Source organism: Pan troglodytes, chromosome 9 (genome assembly GCF_028858775.2).
Source record: "Pan troglodytes isolate AG18354 chromosome 9, NHGRI_mPanTro3-v2.0_pri, whole genome shotgun sequence".
NCBI classification, from domain to species: Eukaryota; Metazoa; Chordata; class Mammalia; order Primates; family Hominidae; genus Pan; species Pan troglodytes.
Genome location: NC_072407.2, coordinates 12,081,716 through 12,106,762, shown reverse-complemented (window position 1 = coordinate 12,106,762; position 25,047 = coordinate 12,081,716). Strand labels below are relative to the sequence as shown.

General features: G+C 40.1%; 1 protein-coding gene across 1 annotated transcript; it reads left to right on the top strand.

Annotated features, from left to right (window-relative positions):
- Window positions 1–1,150: 1,150 nt before the first annotated feature.
- On the top strand, window positions 1,151–11,579 carry NLRP10 (NLR family pyrin domain containing 10). Its single transcript, XM_003312965.6, has 3 exons — window positions 1,151–1,322; window positions 7,776–8,109; window positions 9,679–11,579. Exons 2-3 carry the CDS (start codon window positions 7,821–7,823, stop codon window positions 11,505–11,507), a joined length of 2,118 nt encoding a protein of 705 aa, XP_003313013.5. The 5' UTR covers window positions 1,151–1,322; window positions 7,776–7,820; the 3' UTR covers window positions 11,508–11,579.
- The last annotated feature ends 13,468 nt before the right edge of the window (window positions 11,580–25,047 follow it).

Sequence of the window (25,047 nt, the reverse complement as noted above, 5' to 3'; positions counted from 1 at the left end):
CAGAATCACAGGAATTTCATACAATGCGGGAACATATACTAATAACACATTTATATAAATATATTTCTAATAACTTTGGAGACTGTGACACTAGAATAGAGGAAAAACTTCCAAGACTCCCATGGAGAGCTGAAATGTTCATGAATATCAAACAGAATAGGAGTTAACTCCATGGATTGAACTAATAGAAGACTGAAATAATCCTTTTATGACATTTTGTTTAAAACATTGCTGATCCTTTGTTTTTCAGAGCCAGTAAACTTTTCTTTTGAGATTTTTACAGCTTTTAACAATTGAGTAAACTCCCATAAACAAAATTTGGAACATATTTCTCTCCACCTGATTTCTCAAAAATTTGGAAACTACTTGTGAATATTTTTAACTTTTGGCAATATAGTCATTTGCACAAGTGCAATAAGAATCTGTTTTCTTTTGTAACAGGACACAATTGGAGACACAGGTTATTTTACCAAGGTTTTGACTGGAATGGCATGCTTTCAGATACAGATGCCTTTAAGGATTCAAAGTTGACTTATAGAGCCAATGAAAACCCCTTGGGAAAGATGGCCCCATACCTTGTCTATACAGTCCCTGTACAGGTTCCTTACCTGTTGAAACCGCCTTTGCAAAAGTTATATCAGTGAGAAAAGTATAACAGTAAGCTAAGCTAACACAATCCCCACCTTGCCTTTCCCTTAATTATTCCTGGGCTATTGGGCCAAGCTATCTTTGGAAGACATTTAGGCTATAGTTAAATGATAATAGGCCTTGCCCCAAACTCAACTGCTTTTGTAAAGCTAATGAGATGCCGTCAGGCTGGGAGAAGGAGAGGAGGCTAAATCCTGCTAAGGTGTAGACATAAACGATTGTCAGCCATTATTCTGGAGGTTATAAGATATGCTACTTCCCCAATTACTGCTGCAAATAACACCATTATTGTAGATTGGCCTTTTGAGATATGTTTCCAGACTTTTTTGCATGTCTGATACCCATGGCTCCACCTGGACCAACAACCCCACTCCTGTGGCTGCACCCAGAAGCGATTTGGCCTGCAGGAGGACAGCTTCAACCCCTTGTGATTTCATCTCCACCCCAACCAATCAGCAGCAAGTACCTGCTACCTGGCCACCCCCACCCCTTCCCCAAAACTGCCTTTGAAAAACCTCTAACCTTACCAGCTTTGAATGAGATGATTTGAGTAGAAATTTCATCTCCCATGTGGTGTGGCTGGCCTTGTGTCTGTTAAACTCTTTTTCTACTACAGTGTCGTGGTCTTTCTTTATGCAGTGGGCAGGAAGAACCCCTCAGGCAATTATACTGTGGTAAGTAAAGAATGTCGCTTTCTGATAGTCCCAGGAGCCCCAAGTTTTCTTGGGAATTCAAGGTGAGGAATTCACCCAATTAATACAGATATTTGTGGGCAGAGGTTAGGCTTAAGGCATTAAAGTTGCATCTGAGATTCCTTGTGGAATAAAGTTCCAGCAATGCCAATTAAAAAAAAAAGAGGAGCCTGTATGACAAATAATTATTCTTGCTGACTTTATGAAAATACCCCAGCCAAGTATAATAAGATTAAAACTTATTTTGCAAATGAATTTGTCCTATGACTTGTCTTTAGTGAAAATAGGACTGGAGAGAGAAAAATTATGTTTCAAAATAAACTATAGTACACTTGTTAGAGTCTAGTCTTGCCTAATGTTTTTCAGTTTTTATTCCTTTCTACAGTTTAGACTGAATTCTAAAAATTTTCCTGGCTACAAGTCTCCAAAACAATGTTTTCAATATTTCTTCTTCTTTTTTTTCCTTTTCTCCCATTTTTCCTGATTTGAAATCACTGAAGATTAAGCCGTGCTTTCTTAAAGCTTTGTGAACAACTTAAACTTTAGAAGAAAATACTGGCAGCCTATTTACGTACCTAAACCACTTTCATACCTGCCTACTGATGTATGGACTTCAGAGTAACATGACCTATATGAATTTTCCAGGATTGTTCTTCATTGTTTGTTTGTTTGTTGTTTTTCTTCCTCCCTCCCCCTATTTTCTCTTTGTAGAATGTGTGACTTTACAATCTGCTAAAAATGAGCTTTCCTAATAATGTGGGACCCACCTGTCTAGGAATAAACCATCCTAGCCATGAGAGCTCAGACAAAACCTCAGACCAAAGACTCATTTTCCTCTAAAATGCTTTCTTTGAAAGCTTTTTAAAAAGAAAAGTGGGGAAATGCAAAAGGAAAATAAACCTCAGTTCCCCCAAATCACTAAGCCAAAGGGAAAAGTCAAACTGGGTACTGTGGGCATACTTGCCTCCCACTCTATTCCTAAATAAGATAGCTACAAAGATAAAAAAAAAAAAAAAAAAAAAAAAAAAAAGCTACATACCTCCGTCACAATTTGCCCACAGGAAAATTCCTTGTGGATAAAAAACAGAACTCAAAGTCATCCCTCCGTTAACATGATACAAATGCATATCTGATTGCTTCCTTGCTCCATTATTTCACTAAGCTAGACTAAGGCATAAGTGACTGTTCCTGTAAATTGTGTATTCAGTGAAAGGCTGATCAGAAACTAAAAATAATGCAACTGTTTGTGTCTTATCTACCTATGACCTGGAAGCCCTCTCCCTGCTTTGACTTGTCCCACTTTTCTGGACTGAACCAATGTACGTCTTACATATATTGATTGATGTCTCATGTCTCCCTAAAATGTATAAAACCAAGCTGTGTCCCGACCACCTTAGGCACATTACTTCAGGACCTCCTGAGGCTGTGTCATAGGCACATCTTAACCTTGGCAAAATAAACTTTCTAAATTGATTGAGACCTGTCTCAGATACTTTTTGGTTTACAAAAGCCTTGTGACAATACTCTTGAGAAAAGACAGCTTCTAGCAGCAGAGACAGATACCTCCAAAATGGCCACAGGATCTCCTGTCTCAAGAAGACCTTTAAGCTTACCAAATCCATGTGCTAACTCCATCAAAACTGACCAAGGTGTAAAGGAGAAGATGGTGACCTTTGGGGAGCCTGAGGGGACTGTCTCAAAGGGCCCTTGTATAAGAGGGGACAGACTGGGGTTGGAGCTCCTGCCTGTGTCAAAAAGAAGGCCTGGAAGCAAGAGGATGAAGACATGTGTTCAACTTTGCCTTGGGATCTGCCTCCATAGGTAGGGAAAGAGTATAATGAATGTGGGAACACTGCAGCTTGATTGAGAAACTCCAATTGCTTCACATGTTTTTCTCATTGCCCTTGTTTCTAAGAGTTTGCTGTGAAAAAACACTGTGTATAGAGTGAGTGTGTAAGTATGTGTGTGTGTGTGTATGGGAAAGTGAGAGACTCATACCTACCAGCTGGCTTCATCTCTCTCTGACTTTCTATTTTGTTTGCTCATTTTTCTGATATCTCTCTGTATCTCTTCTCTGACTCTTTACTCTTTTGATCTCTTGCTATTCCCACGCTTGGTTTCTCTTTCTTTCGTCTCCACCCCTGCCCTTTTTGGGACTTAGTTGCAATTATCAGTGTTGCCTGTAGCCAGGCCAGGGTGGATAGGCAGGGAGGACTCATTTCATCTCTTGCCTCCACCCTCCAATTATAGTTGGTTCCATGCATCTCATTCCTCCTTTCTTCAGGTGTGATTCTGAATCTGGCACAGTGGTCTCCAGACCTGGTGCCTTCGCAGTAGGTGGCCTTTCTGCTCTCTCTGTCACCCTCACTACGTAACTGTGTCTCACTCTTTTATCTTCCCATCTTGGTCTCTGGGTCCTGGTTCTTGGCAGTCTTGTTTTCGTCGCTAGCCTCATCTTGGTCAAGGCACTGGGAAAGGCCAGTCCCATTCCTGCCTGTTCCCCTGGACTCTGGGGTACTCCCTGAGCAGTGGGCACAAGAGGCCTTGGAGGAGGAGGAGAGGTGCACAGGAGGGAAGGCTTGCAGTGGCCTCCTCAAGGTGTCTCCTCTCCTCAACCACCCCTGCCCTCTCACTCATGGGAGATACTCTTACATGTACTTCACAGAGCATATGGAGACTCAGACATGACCATGCTTATCTTCTGACCACAAAACCCACACACCTGACTTTCTCTGCCAAACAACCTCTGTCACTTTCCTCAGGAATGAATGGATGCTGTTCCTTCCAGCCTCCTGTCAAAGGCCAATGTTTTGCCTTTGCTTCGAATCCTGTCCCAATCCCCATTCTCCATTCCCTCCTCTGGTGCTTGCCTTTCTCTTCCGCATTTCTAACCTGACCTCTCTATGGGAGGCTTTGTATCAGCATCCAGGTACATTCCGCCCTTTCCCATGTTAAAGCAAACAAAACCTTCTCTGGACTTCACATTTCCCGTATTACCTCAGGACCTTTCTCATCACTTTTGTTACCAAGCTTCCAGAGAGATTTGTCTATACATGTTAACTTCATTTCTTTACCTCTTATTGTTTCTTTGCTAAGTTAATTTCTATCTTTTCAAAGTAATACATGGTTATGATTTCTAAAGTCAATAGGCATTAAAAAACTTATGCCCTGGAACAGTAGTCCTTTCCTCTCCTGATGCCCAGTCTCTTTTTGCTGAAACAACTATTAATACATTAGATTTTAACTATTTCTTCTTACATCTCTGCATTTTGAAGTAATATGTGTACTGTATATCACTATCTTTTGATTCAACATTTTAGGCATTGTCTATCAACTTCCTCTTCTAGTACATTCCACCACCATCCTTTCAATGTAATTATATTTTAAATTTTAGAGCAATGTTCAGTGGTTACACTATGATTTCTATGCAAACATTATTCACACTTGAGTATATTAGTTTACTATTATATTTCCAATTTTATTTTTTGTTTCTCCTCTTGCTAGTAATTTCTTTATTTTACTTTCATTTATCTGGTTTTCTCGGAAGTTACTGCTAGCTTTTTCCACCTTCTAATAGCCTCCCAATAGGCTGTTTTAGAAGGCCAATAGCATCAGCTAGTCTAGCCAGTCTTTTTTCTTTTCTCTTGGAGACATTCTTTTTGGAGAAACGTGTTCTCTTTCTGTCAGGGCTCTCGGGGATCCTCAGCTCTCTAGGCCAGAGGACTGGCTGCCTTCTGGGAATTTGTTTTTCTCCTTTTTCTTTTTTGTTTTTTTGAGACAAAGTCTTACTTTGTTGCCCAGGTTGGAGTGCAGTGGCGCAATCTCAGCTTGCTGCAACCTCCACCTCCTGGGTTCAAGCAATTTTCCTGCCTCAGCCTCCCTAGTAGCTGAGATTACAGGCATGCACCATGATTCCCGGCTAATTTGCGTATTTTTAGTAGAGACAGGGTTTCACCATGTTGATCAGGCTGGTCTCAAACTCCTGACATCAAATGATCCACGCACCTCAGCCTCCCAAAGTGCTGGGATTACAGGCGTGAACCACCACGCCTGGCCTGTTTTGCTCCTTGTTTGAATTCCTACTTCATGGAGCTCGTATCTTCTTCCTTTTTCATTCTCCAGTGATTTCAACAACTTAGAGAAATGGTGCACTGGCGGAGGATATGGTGGTGGCAGTGCTTCAATTCTTTCGTCTCTCTAGTCAAACTGCCCCAGCCTAGGCTGGGGTTAAGTGGTAGAGGAGGAGTGTGGGTTCCAGGGAGGGGTGTGGGAAGTCTCCTGGGCTCTTTTTCTCTTGGTGACAGAATAGTTCATGCCTTCCACCCCTCCCTTGTTTCTCAACTTCAACATTTGAAAAAATGAGGTCAAGTTTCCCACTGGTGAGCAATTGCCCATCCCATTGACAGTCATCCCACTGACATTCAGTGGGTGGTTCTGCTTCACAGAGGCTTGGGGCAGATGGGGAGGGGCCCTTCTCTTCCAGGCCTATATACTAGGAACTGTTAGGTATCAAGCTGTAGCTGGTAGGTACCAGCACCACCAAACAGAAGTGAACTAGTGAGTATGGGCTAAGAGAGCCCAGACTTGGACCTGTAGAGCTGTTGGACCAGGAAAGGGGATCTGTTTCATCTCAGTCCCCAGGCTTTGCTTACTGGGCTTCTGGATCAGGGAGCTGAGTTCTCGCTGCCTCACCTCCAGCTCCCCAAGTCTGAACTGTGGTAAGCAGCCTAGACTGGACGTCTTCTTGGCAGGTTCTAGTGTTGTCTTTTCTTTCCTGAATTATTAAATAGCTCTGCCAACATCAGAAATTTGCAGGGAAGCCCTGAGTCTTCCCATGCAGCCTGAAGCTTTGTTGTAAATTGATCCTGCTTTCACAGGCCTGCTTTTCCAAACTGGCCTATGACTCACAACCAAAGTCCCCTGTATCCTAACATGTTCCAAACATTTTCTTTCTCTGTCAGTATGTAGTCAAAATGTTGGTATTTGAATGGCAACAACTCTCTGTGTTCCCAAATTCTCTTTTGAACACTCTCAATGATGAATGTGACATTGTACTACTGAGATGGGTTCCCTATGGGCCTTAGGTCACAGGTGTATTTCTGGATTCTGAAGGCTTTCTATTAATTGTTGCTTTTCTTTTCCAAAGACTGCCACCTGGCCTACATTTTAGTTCTACATTAGAAACACAATTCAAAATTCTGCTCTCCTTTCCCTGTTACTTTAGTATTTATACATGTCTCCAGTTTCTGGTAACATTTAGTCTAACTTCCTGGTTCCTGACTCTGTCTTCTATTTCTTTATCTTTTGAGTTTTTTCTGTCTCTCTCTTCCACCCAGGGCATAGACCAGTTTAAATCCTGCCTCTTTGCCCAGTGGCCTAGCTCTGGAAAATTCTGAAAAACCATTTTTCGCTGACTGCCAAATTTCTCATGTAGAACAGTACCTGAGATGATTTCTGAGATGATCAAAAAGGATATGTAAATCACCTGGCACAAAGTCAGCACTCACAGGTGGCGGTTCCTCTTCCTATCATTATCTGGATGTGTTTCCTTATTTGAATTAGGAGACTTCTAGCTTTGCAATCCCTGTGTGACTGAGGCCAGGAGACTGACATGTGAGGCCAATGGGTTGAGTGTCGATTTTTTTTACCTTCTTGCCATACCACAGCAGTTCCAGCAGATGTGCTCCAGCTCTCTATAGGTTCACACAGCCAGGGACAGGCTCACTTTTAAAACTTAAAACTTGGCCGGGCACAGTAGCTCATGCCTGTAATCCCAGCACTTTGGGAGGCCAAGGCGGGCAGATCACCTGAGGTCAGGAGATCGAGTCTAGCCGGGCCCGTATGGTGAAACCCCATCTCTACTAAAAATACAAAAGTGAGCTGGGCATGGTGGTGGGCACCTGCAATTCCAGCTACTTGGGAGGCTGAGGCAGGAGAATTGCTTGAACGTGGGATATGGAGGTTGCGGTGAGTCGAGATCATGCCACTGCTCCGCAGCCTGGGCAACAGAGGGAGACTCTGTCTCCAAAAAAAATAAAATAAATAAAAAACTTAGAGTTTTTTTTCTTAATCCGTCCATCTAAGGAGGCATACAGAGCCTAATAAAGAACGTGTGTGAGAGGGAAAGAGGAAGGGAGTGGGGGGAGAGAGAGAGACAGAGATAGAGTTTGGGAGAGAGAGAGAGAGAGAGAGATTGAGAGATTAACACACCTACATACCTTCCTACCCATTTGCCAACACAGTCACGTGTCACCTGACTAAGAGGCAGAGGGGAATGACTAGGAAAATTCCCCTGCGTTTCATCTGCTTGTCTTTCTTGGAGCTTTGCACATGTATCTCGTCTCTCCCTGGCCTCCGCTCTGTAACTTGGCCAAGCCCCCAGAAAGCAGGGTGGGCCTCTCAGCAGTGGACCTCTCCTTTTGCCTCTTTCTCCAGGTCACTGGTCTTCTGGTCTGGACTTGATCCTTCCCCCAGATCACCATGGCCATGGCCAAGGCCAGAAACCCCCGGGAGGCATTGCTCTGGGCCTTGAGTGACCTTGAGGAGAACGATTTCAAGAAGTTAAAGTTCTACTTACGGGATATGACCCTGTCTGAGGGCCAGCCCCCACTGGCCAGAGGGGAGTTGGAGGGCCTGATTCCGGTGGACCTGGCAGAATTACTGATTTCAAAGTATGGAGAAAAGGAGGCTGTGAAAGTTGTCCTCAAGGGCTTGAAGGTCATGAACCTGTTGGAACTTGTGGACCAGCTCAGCCACATTTGTCTGCATGGTGAGTGTGGAGCGGGGGAAGGGGAGGGCAGGATGGCACTGGGACTCCCTTCCCGCCATGGCATTTCCAGAGCTGCCTGTAGCCTGTACCTTATGCCTTCTGTCACCTTGTCCTCTAGTCCCTGGTGCCCCAGAGTCCTTGGTGGTCTCCACCTGAGGGTTCCAACAACTGTCAGGAGGGGGACTGAGCCAAAGCTGGGATTTATTTAAGAAAAGACTAGTCTTTCTTCCCCACATCTTACCTCCAGTTGCAGTGGCAGAGAAGGGGAGAGTCTGAAGAAAGGGTCTTAGAGACTGGGAGGGTGCTGGTGAAGGGATTTCCACTAACCAGAAGAAATAGCATCAGGATGTAGGGGTCAGACCTGTCCCTAGCTGCTTCCTGGCAAGCTGCTCAGGCTGCTTCTAAGTCTTCTGTGCCCCTGATCTCTCAAGGAACCACACTACAGAATGGGTGGTGTGGGACCTCATGGCCTGCTGGTTCTTCCTGTGGGTGCCTGGGGGGAGGGAGGGATCTTTTGGTGCCTTTGCTCCCTCCCATAGGCTCCTTTCATGCTTGAAAGCTCCTCTGCTATGTACAAATGGGAGGGTTTCATGGACCCAGAGTCATGGCTCTTTCTGAGAAGCTGGTTTATCTTTGGCATTTGGCTTGTCCTTTCCCAAGAACAGGCTTATCTTAGTCCCTTTTGTATTGCTATAAAGGAATACCTGAGACTGGGTAATTTATAAAGAAAAGAGGTTTATTTGGCTCATGGTTTGGCAGGTGGTACAAGACGCATATTGTCAATATTGACTTCTGGCGAGGCCTCAGGCAGCTTTCAGTTATGGAAGAAGGCAAGGTCAGAGCTGGTGTGTCACATGGCAAGAGAGGGAGGAAGAGAGAGGGGAGGAGGTGCCAGGCTCTTTTAAACAACCAGCTCTTGTGTAGCTAATAGAGCAAGAACTCGTTCATTACCGTGGGGAGGGCCCCAAGACATTCATGAGGGATTTGCCCCCATGACAAAAACAACTCCCACTAGGCCCTGCCTCCAACATTGGGGATCACATTTCAACCTGAAATTTGGAGGGGACAAACACCCAAACTATATCAAGGCTCCTATCACTTCACCATCCTCAGGCATCCCTTTCCTTTCCCCTCTCTCTGTCCTCACCTCTTCACATGGAGACATTTCACATGAACACTCAGACATTCATGCATTCTCACACAGGCATTTTGCACTTACATGTATTCTTACAGACACACACTTGCTGATGCACACTGACATGACTTCCCTGCACAACAGTACACGAAGGTCCACGAGCACATGTGGATACCAGCATTCATGCACAACTATCCACACACACAGAACACACCCTTGCACACTCATACAGATGTGCATATGCATACTGCGCCTGCACACACACACTCATGCACACATACAGCGGCCCCTCCCCATGAAGCCAGAACTATAATCTCAGCAAGATCTAAGTTGGAGACATACAAGAAGACTAATGAGCAGAGTCAGTTTGGAGGGGCCATTTTGCCTTCTAAAATTCCCATTTCACTACCTAACATCCCATTTGTTTGGCTCAGATTACAGAGAAGTATACCGAGAGCATGTGCGCTGCCTAGAGGAATGGCAGGAAGCAGGAGTCAATGGCAGATACAACCAGGTGCTCCTGGTGGCCAAGCCCAGCTCAGAGAGCCCAGAATCACTTGCCTGCCCCATCCCGGAGCAGGAGCTGGACTCTGTCACGGTGGAGGCTCTATTTGATTCAGGGGAAAAGCCCTCACTGGCCCCATCCTTAGTTGTGCTACAGGGGTCGGCTGGCACTGGAAAGACAACTCTCGCCAGAAAAATGGTGTTGGACTGGGCCACCGGTACTCTGTACCCAGGCCGGTTTGATTATGTCTTTTATGTAAGCTGCAAAGAAGTGGTCCTGCTGCTGGAGAGCAAACTGGAGCAGCTCCTTTTCTGGTGCTGCGGGGACAATCAAGCCCCTGTCACAGAGATTCTGAGGCAGCCAGAGCGGCTCCTGTTCATCCTGGATGGCTTTGATGAGCTGCAGAGGCCCTTTGAAGAAAAGTTGAAGAAGAGGGGTTTGAGTCCCAAGGAGAGCCTGCTGCACCTTCTAATTAGGAGACATACACTCCCCACATGCTCCCTTCTCATCACCACCCGGCCCCTGGCTTTGAGGAATCTGGAGCCCTTGCTGAAACAAGCACGCCATGTCCATATCCTAGGCTTCTCTGAGGAGGAGAGGGCGAGGTACTTCAGCTCCTATTTCACGGATGAGAAGCAAGCTGACCGTGCCTTCGACATTGTACAGAAAAATGACACTCTCTACAAAGCGTGTCAGCTTCCAGGCATTTGCTGGGTGGTCTGCTCCTGGCTGCAGGGGCAGATGGAGAGAGGCAAAGTTGTGTTAGAGACACCTAGAAACAGCACTGACATCTTCATGGCTTACGTCTCCACCTTCCTGCCGCCCGATGATGATGGGGGCTGCTCCGAGCTTTCCCGGCACAGGGTCCTGAGGAGTCTGTGCTCCCTAGCAGCTGAAGGGATTCAGCACCAGAGGTTCCTATTTGAAGAAGCTGAGCTCAGGAAACATAATTTAGATGGCCCCAGGCTTGCCGCTTTCCTGAGTAGTAACGACTACCAATTGGGACTTGCCATCAAGAAGTTCTACAGCTTCCGCCACATCAGCTTCCAGGACTTTTTTCATGCCATGTCTTACCTGGTGAAAGAGGACCAAAGCCGGCTGGGGAAGGAGTCCCGCAGAGAAGTGCAAAGGCTGCTGGAGGTAAAGGAGCAGGAAGGGAATGATGAGATGACCCTCACTATGCAGTTTTTATTGGACATCTCGAAAAAAGACAGCTTCTCGAACTTGGAGCTCAAGTTCTGCTTCAGAATTTCTCCCTGTTTAGCGCAGGATCTGAAGCATTTTAAAGAACAGATGGAATCTATGAAGCACAACAGGACCTGGGATTTGGAATTCTCCCTGTATGAAGCTAAAATAAAGAATCTGGTAAAAGGTATTCAGATGAACAATGTATCATTCAAGATAAAACATTCAAATGAAAAGAAATCACAGAGCCAGAATTTATTTTCTGTCAAAAGCAGCTTGAGTCATGGACCTAAGGAGGAGCAAAAATGTCCTTCTGTCCATGGACAGAAGGAGGGCAAAGATAATATAGCAGGAACACCAAAGGAAGCTTCTACTGGAAAAGGCAGAGGGACAGAGGAAACAGATGAGGAAGTTAGGTGCAGTGGGATGGGAAGCAGGGAAATGGGGGCAATCATGCTGAAGGGTTGGAGGAATGAAGGGGTGATGGGACGGACAGGAAGATGGGGGAAGACAGACAAAGTTAAAAAGGATGGAGAGAAGAGAATCAAGACTAATGGGTACAAGAAAGAGTGAAGGACAAAAGAACGAATAGAAAAGAGAATTAGATTAGAGAGGATCAGAAGATATAAACATAGGACCTGGGCAAATGTGCAGTGAGTCCTTAGGAACAGCCCCATGCACCACCAAGGTCTCTAGTACCATCCCCAGAGGCTGTTTATAACTTCCTACAGTATAGAGTACAGTTTCCATAGCTCCTCTTATATGTTAATGACCAAGCATTTGATTCTGACATTTGACTCTTTCCTATACAATATTCTATTTCCTGCTTATTTCAGAGAGGGCTTCTGGAAACATTTCCAGGAATTGTTTTTACAGCCTAAAGCTATAGGGATACAGACATGTAAGAAAGGCAAGGATTATACATTTCGAATTCATCATGCTGTGTCCAGACCTGTGCAAAAACCTGGCATAGAGTAGCGTGTAGTAAAGGTTTATTGAATGTGTGTCTAGGGACCTCTTTGTCCTCAATCTGAAATTAAGATAAGTTTATATAATTAAAGATTTTGATACAAGGATGTTGGCAATTGGGAGAAGGAAAGGATAAATTTGGAGTTACATACCAAGGCTCCACCAGATGAAAATAGTGCCTGACTGTGGATTTCATGGGCAACAAAAGCAAATGTAACACAAGAACTTATATTGGTGTTATAAGCATGTCAAAATTATTCAAGAGATAATATAACAGTTTTATGGGCTATAAATAATAAACATAAATTACTTATAGTCATTATTGCTAGTTGAATATGCATAAAATATCATTGATGTGAGAATCAGTGTGTTTTACTGGAAAGATTAGGAACACTGGTTCTAATAAACCTGGTTCTAAATATTGGATCTAAATACTGGATCTGCCATTTTCTAGCTATATACCTTTGCTCAATTACTTATATTTTCCAAGAGTCAGTTTAAAACAATTTATAAAATAAGAATTGTAACATTTATAATTTGGGAAATATAAGGTTTAGACCTACTACTGCTACTGCTACTAGAGTAGCAGAAACCATGACAGTAATGAAAGCTAACACATTTTAGAGCTCTTGTTGTGTGCCAGGTTTTGGGCATGCACTTACATACACACACAGTTTAGTTTTCTCCCATTTTAAAAATGTACATAAATGTTCTATTGTGTCTTGGCCTCTTCCCCTCAACATCTAGTTTTTATATGTTACACATAATGTTGCCATAATCATTTTGAATGTCTTTTTCTGCACATATATATTCATTTGTGTTGGATATACCTAAAACTGGAATTTCCAGGTCAGAGGATATGTATGTCTTTGGCTACAGAAGATAAAAGTGAACAATTTTTCAAAGTGGTTGTATTAATCTTCTTTAATAAATAGTGTGTAAGAGTTACCACTATTCCAAATCCTTGCTAACACTTAGTATTGTCAATCTTTTCACTTTAGCTATTCTTGTGGTTACATAATCATGGTTTTAATTTGCATTTTTCCTATGAGTAATGAGGTTGTCTATACAAACCTTTATTGGCTGTTTAGATACACCCTTTGGTGAATTGACTATTAACATTTTTTATTCATTTAAAAATGTTAACAATATCTCTCATGAGCATATATGCAAAAACGCTCAACCAAATATGAGCAAATTGTATCCAACAGTGTATGAAAAGAATTATATATTATGACCAAGTGAGATTTATCTCAGGTATATAAGGCTAGATCAGTATTTAAAAATTAATGTAATTTATCACATCAACAGGCTAAAGAAGTAAAATCATATGATCATATCAACAGATGCAGAAAAACATTTCCAACATCTATTTATGATAAAAACTCTCAACAAATTAGGAATAGAGGGGAACTTCTTCAGTTTGATAAACAACATCTACGAAAGCCCTATGGCTAAAATCATACTTAACTGTGAGAAAGTAGATGCTTTCTCCATAAGATTGGGAACAAGGCAAGGATGCCTTTTCTCACCACTCCTATTCAACTTTGTGCTGGACATCCTAGCAATGCAATAAAAGAAGAAAAGGATGCAGCCATAAAAAAGAATGAGATCATGTCCTTTGCAGGGACATGAATAGAGCTGGAGGCCATTATCCTTAACAAATTAATGCAGGAACAGGCAACCAAATACCACATGTTCTCACTTATAAGTGGGAGTTAAATGATGACAACACATGGACATATAGAGGGGAACAACACACATTGGGGCCTATTGAAGGCTGAGGGGTGGGAGGATCAGAAAAAATAACTAATGGGTAGTAGGTTCAACACCTGGCTGATGAAATAATGTGTACAACAAATCCCCAACACAAGTTTACCTATGTAACGAACCTGCACATGTGCCCCTGAACTTAAAATAAATGTTAAAAGAAGAAGAAAAGGAAATAGAAGATATAGTGATTGGGAGGTAAGAAATAACGTGTCTTTGTTCACAGATGACAAAACTGTCTATGTAGAAAATGTCAAAGAATTTTTTTAAACCCTCTGGAACTAATAAGTAATTATAGTAAGACTGAAGGATACAAGGCTAATATGCAAAATTCTATTGGTTTCTTATATACCAGCAATGAACACAACACCATCTACCTTAGCACCAAAAAATACTTACATATAAACCTAATTAAATATGTACAAGATCTCTATGAGGAAAATGACAACACTCTGAGGAAAGAAATCAAAGAAGCTGTAAATGGGAAGATTTTCCATGTTCATGAATAGAAAGACTCAATATTGTTAAGATGTTAGTTTTCCCCAATTTGATCTGTAGATTCAATGCAATCCCAATCAAGATCCCAGCAAATAACTTTGTGGACATTGATAAGCTGATTCTAATGTTTATGTGCAAAGGCAAAAGACTCAGAATAGCCAATAAAATATTGAAGAAGAACAAAGTTGGAGGAGGGCTGCTATCCAACTTCTTCCTACTGTAAGGCTACAGTAATCAAGACAGTATGGTATTGTTAAAATAATAGAGAAATCAGTGGAGTAGAATAGAGAACCAGAAACAAACCTACACAAAAATGGTCAATTGATCTTAGACAAAAGAGCAAAAGCAATTTAATGGAGAAAGTTTACTCTTTTCAACAAACGGTGCTGAAATAACTGGACATCCACATGTAAAAAAATGAATCTAGATGTAAAATACAAAAGTACTAATATAAACTGCTAGAAGATAATATAGGAGAAAATCTAGGTGACCTTGGGTTTGGCGATGACTTTTTAGATATAACAGCAAAAGCATGAATCATTAAAAAAAGAATTAGTTGGCTTCATGAAAATTAAAAACTTATGCTCTGTGAAAGACACTGTTAAGAGAATGAAAAGATAAGCCAAAGACTGGGAGAAAATATTTGCAAACACATATCTGATAAAAGACTTGGGTAAAAAAAATATACAAATAGCTCTTAAAACTCAATAATAAGTAAACAGTCTACTTAAAAAGTGAGTAGGAGGCCCAGGCTGGTGGATCACAAGGTCAAGAGACCGAGACCATCCTGGCCAATGTGGTGAAACCCCGTCTTTACTAAAAATACAAAAGTTAGCCGGGCGTGGTGGTGCACACCTGTAGTCCCAGCTACTCAGGAGGCTGAGGCAGGAGAATTGCTTGAATCTGGGAGGCGGAGGTTGCAGTGAGCTGAGATCGCACCACTGTACTCCAGCCTGGCAACAGAGTGAGACTCTGTCTCAAAAAAAAAAAAAAGGTGAGTAAAAACATTAGAACAGACAGCATATTAAAGAAGATACACAGATGGCAAATAAATATTTGAAAAGACGCTGAACTTCATATTTCTTTAGGGAATTGCAAACTAAAACCACAATAAGATACCATGACACCCCTGTTAGAATGGCTAACGTCCCAAATCCTGGCAACACTAAATGCTTGTTAGGATGTGGAGTAATGGGAGCCTTATTCATTGCTGGTCAGAATGCAAAATGGTACAGTCACTTTGAAAGACAGTTTGGCAGTTTCTTACAAAGCTAAACATAGTTTTACTATATGTAAGATCTAGCAATTATGCTCCTAGATATTAACCCAAGTGAGTTGGAAACTTATGTCCACATAAAAACCTGCACATGAATACTTATAGCAGCTTTATTCGTAATTGCCCAAATTTGGAAGCAACCAAGATGTCCTTCAATAGGTGATGGATAAGCAAACTGTGATACATCCACATAATGGAATAGTATTCCGTGATAAAAATAAATGAGCAATTAAGACATGAAAAGATAGGGAGGAGCCTTAAATGCAACTACTAAGTGAAAGAAGTCAGTCTGAAAAGGCTACATACTGTGTAATTCCAAATATATGCTCTTATGAAAAATGAAAAACTATGGAGACAATTAAAAATCAGTGGTTCAAGGAGAGGCAGGGAGAGATAACCAGGTGGAGGCACAGGCACTTTAGGATAGTAAAACTATTCTGTGTGATATTATAATGATGGAGTCATGACATAAACTTTTCAAAACGCATAGAGCTGTACAATACAAAGAGTGAATCCTAATGTAAACTGTGCCTTGTAGTTAATAATAGTGTATCAAAATTGGTTCATCAATGATCACAAATGTGTCACACTAATGCAAGATGTTAATAAGAGAACCTTTGTGAGGGGGTGGTGGTGGTGGAGAGGGTATATAGGAACTTTCTGTACTTAAAAAAAGTTTTATTGAAGTATAATTAGTTTAATACAATAAATTGTGCATATTTAATATATAAAATTTGATGAATTTGTACATACACATACATCTGTGAAACCATCACTACAATCAAGGTAGAAGACATAACAATCCCTCCAAAAATGTTCCCGTGTCCTTTTTACTTTTTGTGTGTGTTAAAAACACAACACAAAATTTACCCTCTTATAAATTTTTAAGCACATAATACAGTATTGTTGACTATATGTGGGAATTCTGTACTTTCCACTCAATTTTTCTTTAAACCTAAAATTTCTCTTGAAAAACTAAGAAAATCTGAATTAAGTATGGACTTTAGTTAATAAAAATATGGTTAACTTTACTGATATATAGGATATTAAAAATATTCTGGGTGTTAGGTCATTTATCAGTTAATATGTGTTACACATATCTCTTCTTATTTTTTTGGCTTGTTTTTTCAGTCTCTTGATGCCTTTTGATAAAGGAGTTCTTAATTTACTCATTTTTTCTTTTATGATTAATAACTTTATTTTCTGTTTAAGACATTTTCTATCCTGAGAATATAAAATAATCTCCTATATAAACTTCCAGAAAGTTTATTGCTTTACTTAACATATTTAGTCTGGTAAACCACTAGGAATTAATTTTGGTGTATGATGTGAGATAGATAAAGTTTTATTTTTTCCCAATAGTGATAATCAGGTGGTCTAATACTATTTATTCAAGAGATCAACCTTTCTCCACAGTTCTGCAGTATCACCTTCATCATAAATCAAGTGTACATAAGTCTCTTCTGATCTCTCTATTCTTTTCCATTGATCTATTTGTAGATTCTCATGGCAAATACCATGCAGTTTTTATTATGGTAGCTTTGTAATAAGTCTTGCCACCTGGAAGTGGAAGAACAACAACTTTTCTTCTGGATTTTTGTGGCTATTTTAGGTCCTTTGCATCTACACTTAAATTTTAGAAGCAGTTTGTCAATTTATAAGAAAAACATTAGGATTTTGGGGTTTTGATTGAAATTGCATGCAATCTATAGATCAAATTTGGGAGGACTGACAATTTTATAATATTGATCCTTCTAATCCATGTACATTGATTGTATATAGCTCTACTTCTTATATACATTTGATGTCTCACAGCAATATTTTGTAGTTCATATCTTTCAATGGTATTTAATACAATTCTAAGTGTGATTCTTAAATTTTTATTTTCTAATTGTTTTTACAATTAGCTTTTTATCAATCTAATTTTTTTTGTACATTGATTTTCTATATTGTCATTTCCCCAAATTTACCTATTTTTTAATAGCTTAAGAGCAGAATTTTTGGACCTTATATTGACACATTATGTTGTCTGCAAATAATGACAGTTTAATTTCTTCATTTCTAATCACTGTACCTTTAACTTATTTTTGGTGTAAATTGTGTTTATCTGTAGATTCTTGTCTTATTTCATTAGACTTTTCTTGAAAAAAAATTTTTTTTTTGAGACAGAGTTTCACTCTTGTCACCCAGGCTGGAGCGCAGTGGCATGATCTCGGCTCACTGCAACCTCTTCCTCACAGGTTTAAACATTCTCCTGCCTCAGCCTCCCGAGTAGCTGGGATTACAGGCACCTGCCACCACGCTTGGCTAATTTTTGTATTTTTTAGGAGAGACGGGGTTTCACCATGTTGGTCAGGCTGGTCTTGAACTCCTGAATTCAGGTGATCCACCAGCCTTGGCCTCCCAAAGTGTTGGGATTACAGGTGTGAGCCACCGCACCCGGCCTTCTTGAATTTTAAAAAATAATTTTGCTGGGTGTGGTGGCACATACCTGTAATCCCAGCACTCTGGAGGCTAAAGTGGGAGGATTACCTGAGTTTAGGAGTTGGAGGACAGCCTGGGCAACACAGCAAGAGCCTGTCTTTAAAAAATAAATGTGTATATACATATATAATTTTGTATTTCTTCTTCAGAGATCAGTTATATACATTGGATTTTCTTAGTTTGCTTTCCAAGTCTAAAACTTTTCTGTGGTCATTTAACCTTTTATTTTCTGTTTTATTTTTCTTTATTCTATTTTCTATTTGTCGCTATGTTTTGGCAAACAGGAGTCATTACTAAAATGGTGTCCCTATTAGAACCATTAAAGAGGAGTACGCAGGAAACGTAGGTAGGACATCTGTGTCAACCTGTGCATTGGTCACCAGTCTTTGAGCTGTGTGTTTGTATTGCCCCTATATTTGTGTACTTTAACAACTGTGTAAATAATAACTTCATAATGACTTCTAAAAAGAAGTATGTTCTCCTCTTTAATGGTTCTGATAGGGACACCACTGTAGTAATAATTTCATTTATTATTCAATATCCTTTATGAACTCTGGTAGCTAGTATTTTATAACTTTCATTTTTTAACTATATATTTCCTTAATGCTTATATTTGTGCTTTGTACTCTTGTTTTAGAGGAGCAGTTTCTTCATAGGTATTTAAAATTATTGGCTTTTCTTTTTTGGCCACAATTTTTACTGGCTTCATAGTAACATTTTTATAGTCACTGTTCTTAATATGCTATTTCCTCCCTGAAACTTTTTTTTCTTACAGTCTCTGCTTCAATATCATGCTGTTTCTCTTTTGATTATTTCTCACATTTGAACAAGTTAGGTTCTTTCTGTACCTTTTTTTGCGAAAAGGTTTTTTGGAGGAAGGGCGAGGGTCATTCAAGCCAACAGGGATTCTCTTGGTTAACACTAAAGTTCTTTAGACGTTTGCTACTCAATATGTGGTTTGTGGCCCAGCCACACTGGCATCATCTGGAGGCTTGCTAAAAATGCAGAATCTCAAGGCCCACTCCAGATCTACTGAATTTGAATCTTCATTTTCAAAAGATCCTCTAGGGATTCATAGGCTCATTGAAGTGTGAGAAGAAAGAGGGGCTTTCTTTTTTGTCCTTAACAATTCTTTTTTTTTTTTTTTTTTTTTTTTGAGACGGAATCTTGCTCTGTTGCCCAGGCTGGAGTGCAGTGGCGCGATCTCGGCTCACTGCAAGCTCCACCTCCCGGGTTCACGCCATTCTCCTGCCTCAGCCTCCCGAGTAGCTGGGACTACAGGCGCCCACCACAGTGCCCAGCTAATTTTTTGTATTTTTAGTAGAGACGGGGTTTCACCGTGTTAGCCAGCATGGTCTTGATCTCCTGACCTCATGATCTGCCTGCCTCAGCCTCCCAAAGTGCTGGGATGGCAGGCGTGAGCCACCGTGCCTGGCCAACAATTCTTAATCTTAAGTGAGTGCTATGACTTTCAGTGTCAGGAGCAAGCCCTTTTCAGTGATTTTACTTCTCTCCTAGCAACAGATTTCTTTTGCTTATTATTTGGTGTTTCTTAGACTGATTGGGGGTGGGAAAAAGAGCTTTTTTGGTCGTTCTTATGCATATTAGTCTTAGGCAGGTGCTGTGATCCTGAGTTTCAGGAGTAGGGGTTGCCTTGACCCTGCCCTAAGAATAGGAGACATCTAATAGTATTGGTATGTGATCCTGGGCCCAGAACTTTTTCCTGCCCCATTCTAAGGGATAGAAGATATTTTTTCTTTTACCCTTCCTCAGACTGCAATGTATCTTTACTTGTGCCCTGGGGTGACAGTTAGATATATTAATACATATAAATTATGTTATATATATATTATTATATCTAATAATATATAATGCAAATTATATATAATAAAGTGCATATATTTTAATAATGTAAAAAAATTAAATTATGGTATAAACACAAAATTTACAATCTTAATCAATTAACTGTACAGTTCAGTAGTGTTAAGTATATTTGTATTTTAATTATTTTTAATTTGAAATTATTGTAGAATTATAGAAAAGTTTCGAAAATACTACAGAGAGATCCTGGTACAATATCACATGCCTGTAGTCCCAGTCACCCAGGAGGCTGAAGTGGGAGTATGTCTTGAGCCCAGGTATTTGAGTCCAACCTGGACAACATAGTGAGATCCCATCTTTAAAAAACAAAAACAAAAACAAAAAACTATAAAGAAGTTCCTGTTCCTGTATATTCTTCACCCAGATTCTACTTATGTTAACATCATACATAAACATAGTACAGTTATTAAAACTAAGCAATTAGCACTGGTTTAATGCTATTAGCTTAACTACAGACATTATTTAGATTTCACCAGTTTTTACACTAATGTTCCTTTTATGTTCTAGAATCTAATCCAGGATCCCACTTTGCATTTAGCTGTCATGTCTTCTTAGTCTCCAATCTCTGACAGACATTCCTTTTATCTTTCCTTTTCTTCCTACATGACCTTGACTCCTTTGAAAAGTACTGGTCAGGTAAACTGCAGAATGCTCCTCAATTTGGATTTGTCTGATGTTTTGAAGTTACACATTTTTGAGAAAAATGCTACAGAGATGATGTGACCTTCTTAGTGCATCATATTAGGAGGTACACGATGTTAATATGTGTTATTATTGGAAAATGTTAACTTTGGTCACTTTGTTAAAGAGGGGTCTGCCAGGCTTCTCCACTGTGAAGCTACTATTTTCCCTTTGTAAGTAATACATATTTTGGGGGAGACACTTTGAGACTATGTAAATGTCCTGATTTTCCTTAAAATTTCTCCCATTAATTTTGGCACCTATTTGTGGGTCTTGATTACAGCTATTATTATTTGGCTAGAATGGTGACTCCTATTTTCCTCATTCCTTCTACATTTAGAAGAAATTAATTATAACTTTCTTTTAAGGAATTCCCCCCATGTAAACTTTTTTCAAGTATGATATTCATTGGGAAAGTGTAGAAATCATGAGGGAGCAGTGCGATGACTTTCACAAAGTGTGTATTGCTGGTGTCACCATCGCTGAGATCAAGAAACAGAACACACTGGAATTCTGGAACCCTCCTCATGCCCTCTACCAGTCACTACCTTGTCTCATTCCAAAGGTCACCACTATCTGGATTCTAATCTCATAGATGACTTTTGTCTGTTTTTAAACCTTATATAAGTGGAAATATATGATACGTATTCTTTCGAGTTAGCTTTCTCTACTCTCCATTATGTTTTTGAGATTTACTTTTATTATTGCAGTGGTTCATTAATATTTCTTTGTATAATATTCTATCATTTCGCTGAACTACAATTTGCCCATTTACTGTTGATGAACATTTGAATTATTTCCAGTTTTTGGCTATTAAGTATAATGCTCTGAACTTTCTTGTGCATGTCTGTTGGTAAATATATGTATGAATTTCTGTTGGATATATGCAGGAGTGAAACTGCTGAATCGTAGGCCATGTGTACGTTCATCTTTAGATGACGTTGCCAAATAGATATCCAAAGTGAATGTAATAATTTGCACTGCCATCAGAAATGTATGAGACAAGTGGCCAAGAAACATGAAAAAATGCTCAATATCACAAATCATCAGAGAAATGGTAAATCAAAACCACAATGAGATATCATTTCATACCAGCCAGAATGGCTATTACTAAAAAGTTAAAACACAACAGATGCTGGCAAGGCTGTAGCAAAAAGGGAACACTTATATACTGTTGGTGAGAATGTAAATTGGTTCAGCCCCAGTGGAAAGCAGTTTATAGATTTCTCAAAGAAATAAAAATGAACTACCATTCCACCCAGAAATCTCATTTCTGGGTATGTACCCAAAGGACAATAAATCGTTCTACCAAAAAGACACCTGCACTCATATGTTTATTGCAGCACTATTCCAATAGCAAAGACTTGGAAACAACCTAGGTACCCATCAGTGGTGCATTGATAAAGAAAATGTGGTACATATACACCATGGAATACTACACAGCCATAAAAAGAATAAAATCATGTCTTTGGCAGCAAAATGAATGCAGCTGGAGGCCATTATCCTAAGCAAATTAATGCAAAAACAGAAAACCAAATATTGCATGTTCTCACTTATAAGTGGGAGTTAAACCCTGGATGCACACGGACACAAAGATGGGAATAACACACACTGGGACTCCAAAAAGATGAAAGGAGAGATGGGGGCAATGGCTGAAAAACTTCCTGTAGGGTACTGTGCTCACTATCTGGGTGACAGGATCAATAGAAGCTGAAACTTCAGCATCACGCAATATACTCTTATAACAAATTTGCATGCATTTCCCCTGAATCTAAAATAAAAATTAAAATGAAAAAAGAAATGTATGAGAGTTCTATTTGTTCCACATCTTTGCTAAAAGATGGTAAGATAAGTGTCTAGGGAACACACTCTGCTTCCACTACCCCAGCTTGCATCACTCTAGTATATATTTGAGGTGGGAAGAAGAAGAATTTGAATAAGTTATAAGGTTGTATTTTTTCTTTTTTTTTTGTATTTGAGATGGAGTCTTGCACTGTCACCCAGGCTGCAGTGCAGTGGCGCAATCTCATCTCTCTGCAAGCTCCACCTCCCAGGTTCACACCATTCTCCTGCCTCAGCCTCCCGAGTAGCTGGGATTACAGGCACCCACCACCATGCCCAGCTAATTTTTTTTCTATTTTGAATAGAGACAAGGTTTCACCGTGTTAGCCAGGATGGTCTTGATCTGACCTCGTGATCCGCCCGCCTCCACCTCCCAAAGTGCTGGGATTACAGGTGTGAGCCACCTCGCCCAGCCAAGTTTGGATTCTTAAAGAGATTAAATTCTTAATAGTAGAATGAAACCAGTTTAACAACTAACTAGCTGAAAACATACATAAGTCTGCCCAAAATGTCATCAAGAGAAATGCTATGCAATGGAAAAAGGATTTTTTTCGTGATCTAATTGGTAATAGTTATTGGAAGAAACAAAAACACCTCATGCTCCAATGTGTTAGAATTTCTTGGTAAAAATTGCATGTAGTTGTTGAGTCTTCTAGGCTTTAAGTCTTGCATTTTTTTCTAATAATTTGTCTTTCTGTGTTGCATTTTGGGGATACAAACTTAATTTTTGCTATTGTGGCTTATGAAATTAATGGTCCCTATTGTGAAATCTCACCAATGCTAGAGCTTATATACATGAAATCTGCATTTATGGACATCATCCTAAATCTTATGATTTTTTTCTTGCTAAAATTCTTGTCATATGTTTGTCTTTTATGGGTACAACCAATATCACTTATTACAAGTGAAATCTGGCTGCTCCTTAGAAAATAAGAAACTTAAATCTCTAGCCTGCTTTCTGCTCATCTCTCTGCTAATCTGTTGAACTACAGCTTGAGATCTAAAGGGTACTTAGGAAACTGGAGAAGAAAGTGGTTTTACACACACTGTGGTGTTATTTGGTTGTAGACCATGGCACACAATTTGAATTTGTAAAGATAGAAGGACTGTGTATTTTGGCAATACCATAGATCAAAGATATTTCTCCAGGTTAGTTCATTTGGTCTAATTCATCCTTTTAAGTCACTGCATAATATTGGGTATCGCACTATTTATACAGTAACACAGTATTTGTTGGCTATCAGTTTCAATTTTTTTGCCAAAACAAACTATGATGCAATAAACAGCTGTATGCATATATATCCCAAAGGGGAGAGCTGGATCAAGGAGTAAATGTACTTTTAATTTTAACAGATATAGTATTGCTACATTACTTTCTGAAACGTTTCTACTTTAGATAAGCCTGAAGATATACTCAATGCCACCATCTTGGGAAAGCACCCAGATACCACTAAATAGAGACAGGATTTTCATTTCTGTAGCTAAAAACTTATCTGTGAATGACTTGGGAAAGTTGGTTCAAACTTGGGAGGGTCAAACTGGGAACCATCAGATTCTAAACTCCAAATGGGAATACACTTAGCCATTTAAGGGAATAATTCAATTTGCTTTGAGTAACCTGAGAATATGTTAAAAAAGAAAATTTTATGGGACATCTTTTTGTTGTCAATATACTGGATGCTCACTGGAGATCCGTTTTCACATGAAGCTAAGTCACATAGACTCAAATTAATTCAAATCAATTAATTATGCTTTTCGTTGTTCATTTATATCTCTGTTCAATTAATAAATCTACTATCTAATTACCTTCCAGCAACACTGATAGTCACAGGAGCTTCAAAACTGAAAAACCCCTGCCCTTGAGGGACTCACAGTCTGCTGTAATCACAGGGTCTAAATGGCCACTGAATCCAAACTTTTACATGTATCTACTTTTACATGTATCTAAGACCAGGCTGATAAAAATAAGTTTGAGCTGTCAACATATGTTTGACTATGGAATGATTTAACAGGTGTATTGATCCATTCAGTCTTGTAGCCACGCCCAATGGAATGAATTTATGACTTTGCCAGATTGCATGGGCAGGTGGATAGTGTTCTTGACCAGATGGGCTCTAATCACACCTTTGCTCATTAGACCCACTTTTTGTTGAAACAGCTTGAAGTCAATCTTCCCTCACTTTGACAGAAAAATGAAATAGAATAGCATTCTAGAAGTGGGTATGAGCCTAAAGAGTGATAATGTAATTCCTCTGCTTTTGTAGACAAGGTAACTGAGGCACAGGAACTTCAGCTGTGCTTCAAGATACTATCTTTGGTGAGAGAGGTGCTTCTGGGGTTTCAGTGGTTATGTTTAAAGCAAAGGTGCAGAGTCCCACAACCCCCATGCAGGGTCTTCAGTGCCTGCTGGTGTTGCCAGGATCCAAACATTCATATTTTTAAACTATTGTTTAAATAGTTTAAATAGTAGATTAGGTTCTGCAGGAAATGCTGCGATAGAGATGAGTGTGCAATGGGATCAACATCTGTGGAAGGGAAGGAAAGAAGGGCAGGATTTAGCAAAGAAAGAAGTTGAGTTTTGGGGCAGACTTCCTGAAGGCTTCAATGGACTGAAGGCGGGGATGACCCTTCAGAGATGTCCTGACCTTCAGAGTGGGGGCCAAGCCCTTATTCTCTGCCATTGATCAGTTAGTAGATACAGATGCCCCAGGT

Bases quoted from the DNA above. Each gene is read 5' to 3' on its own strand.
- NLRP10 (XM_003312965.6), top strand. From the start codon at position 7,821: ATGGCCATGGCCAAGGCCAGAAACCCCCGGGAGGCATTGCTCTGGGCC. The intron at 8,110-9,678 runs GTGAGTGTGGAG...TGTTTGGCTCAG, and splicing joins CAGCCACATTTGTCTGCATG to ATTACAGAGAAGTATACCGA.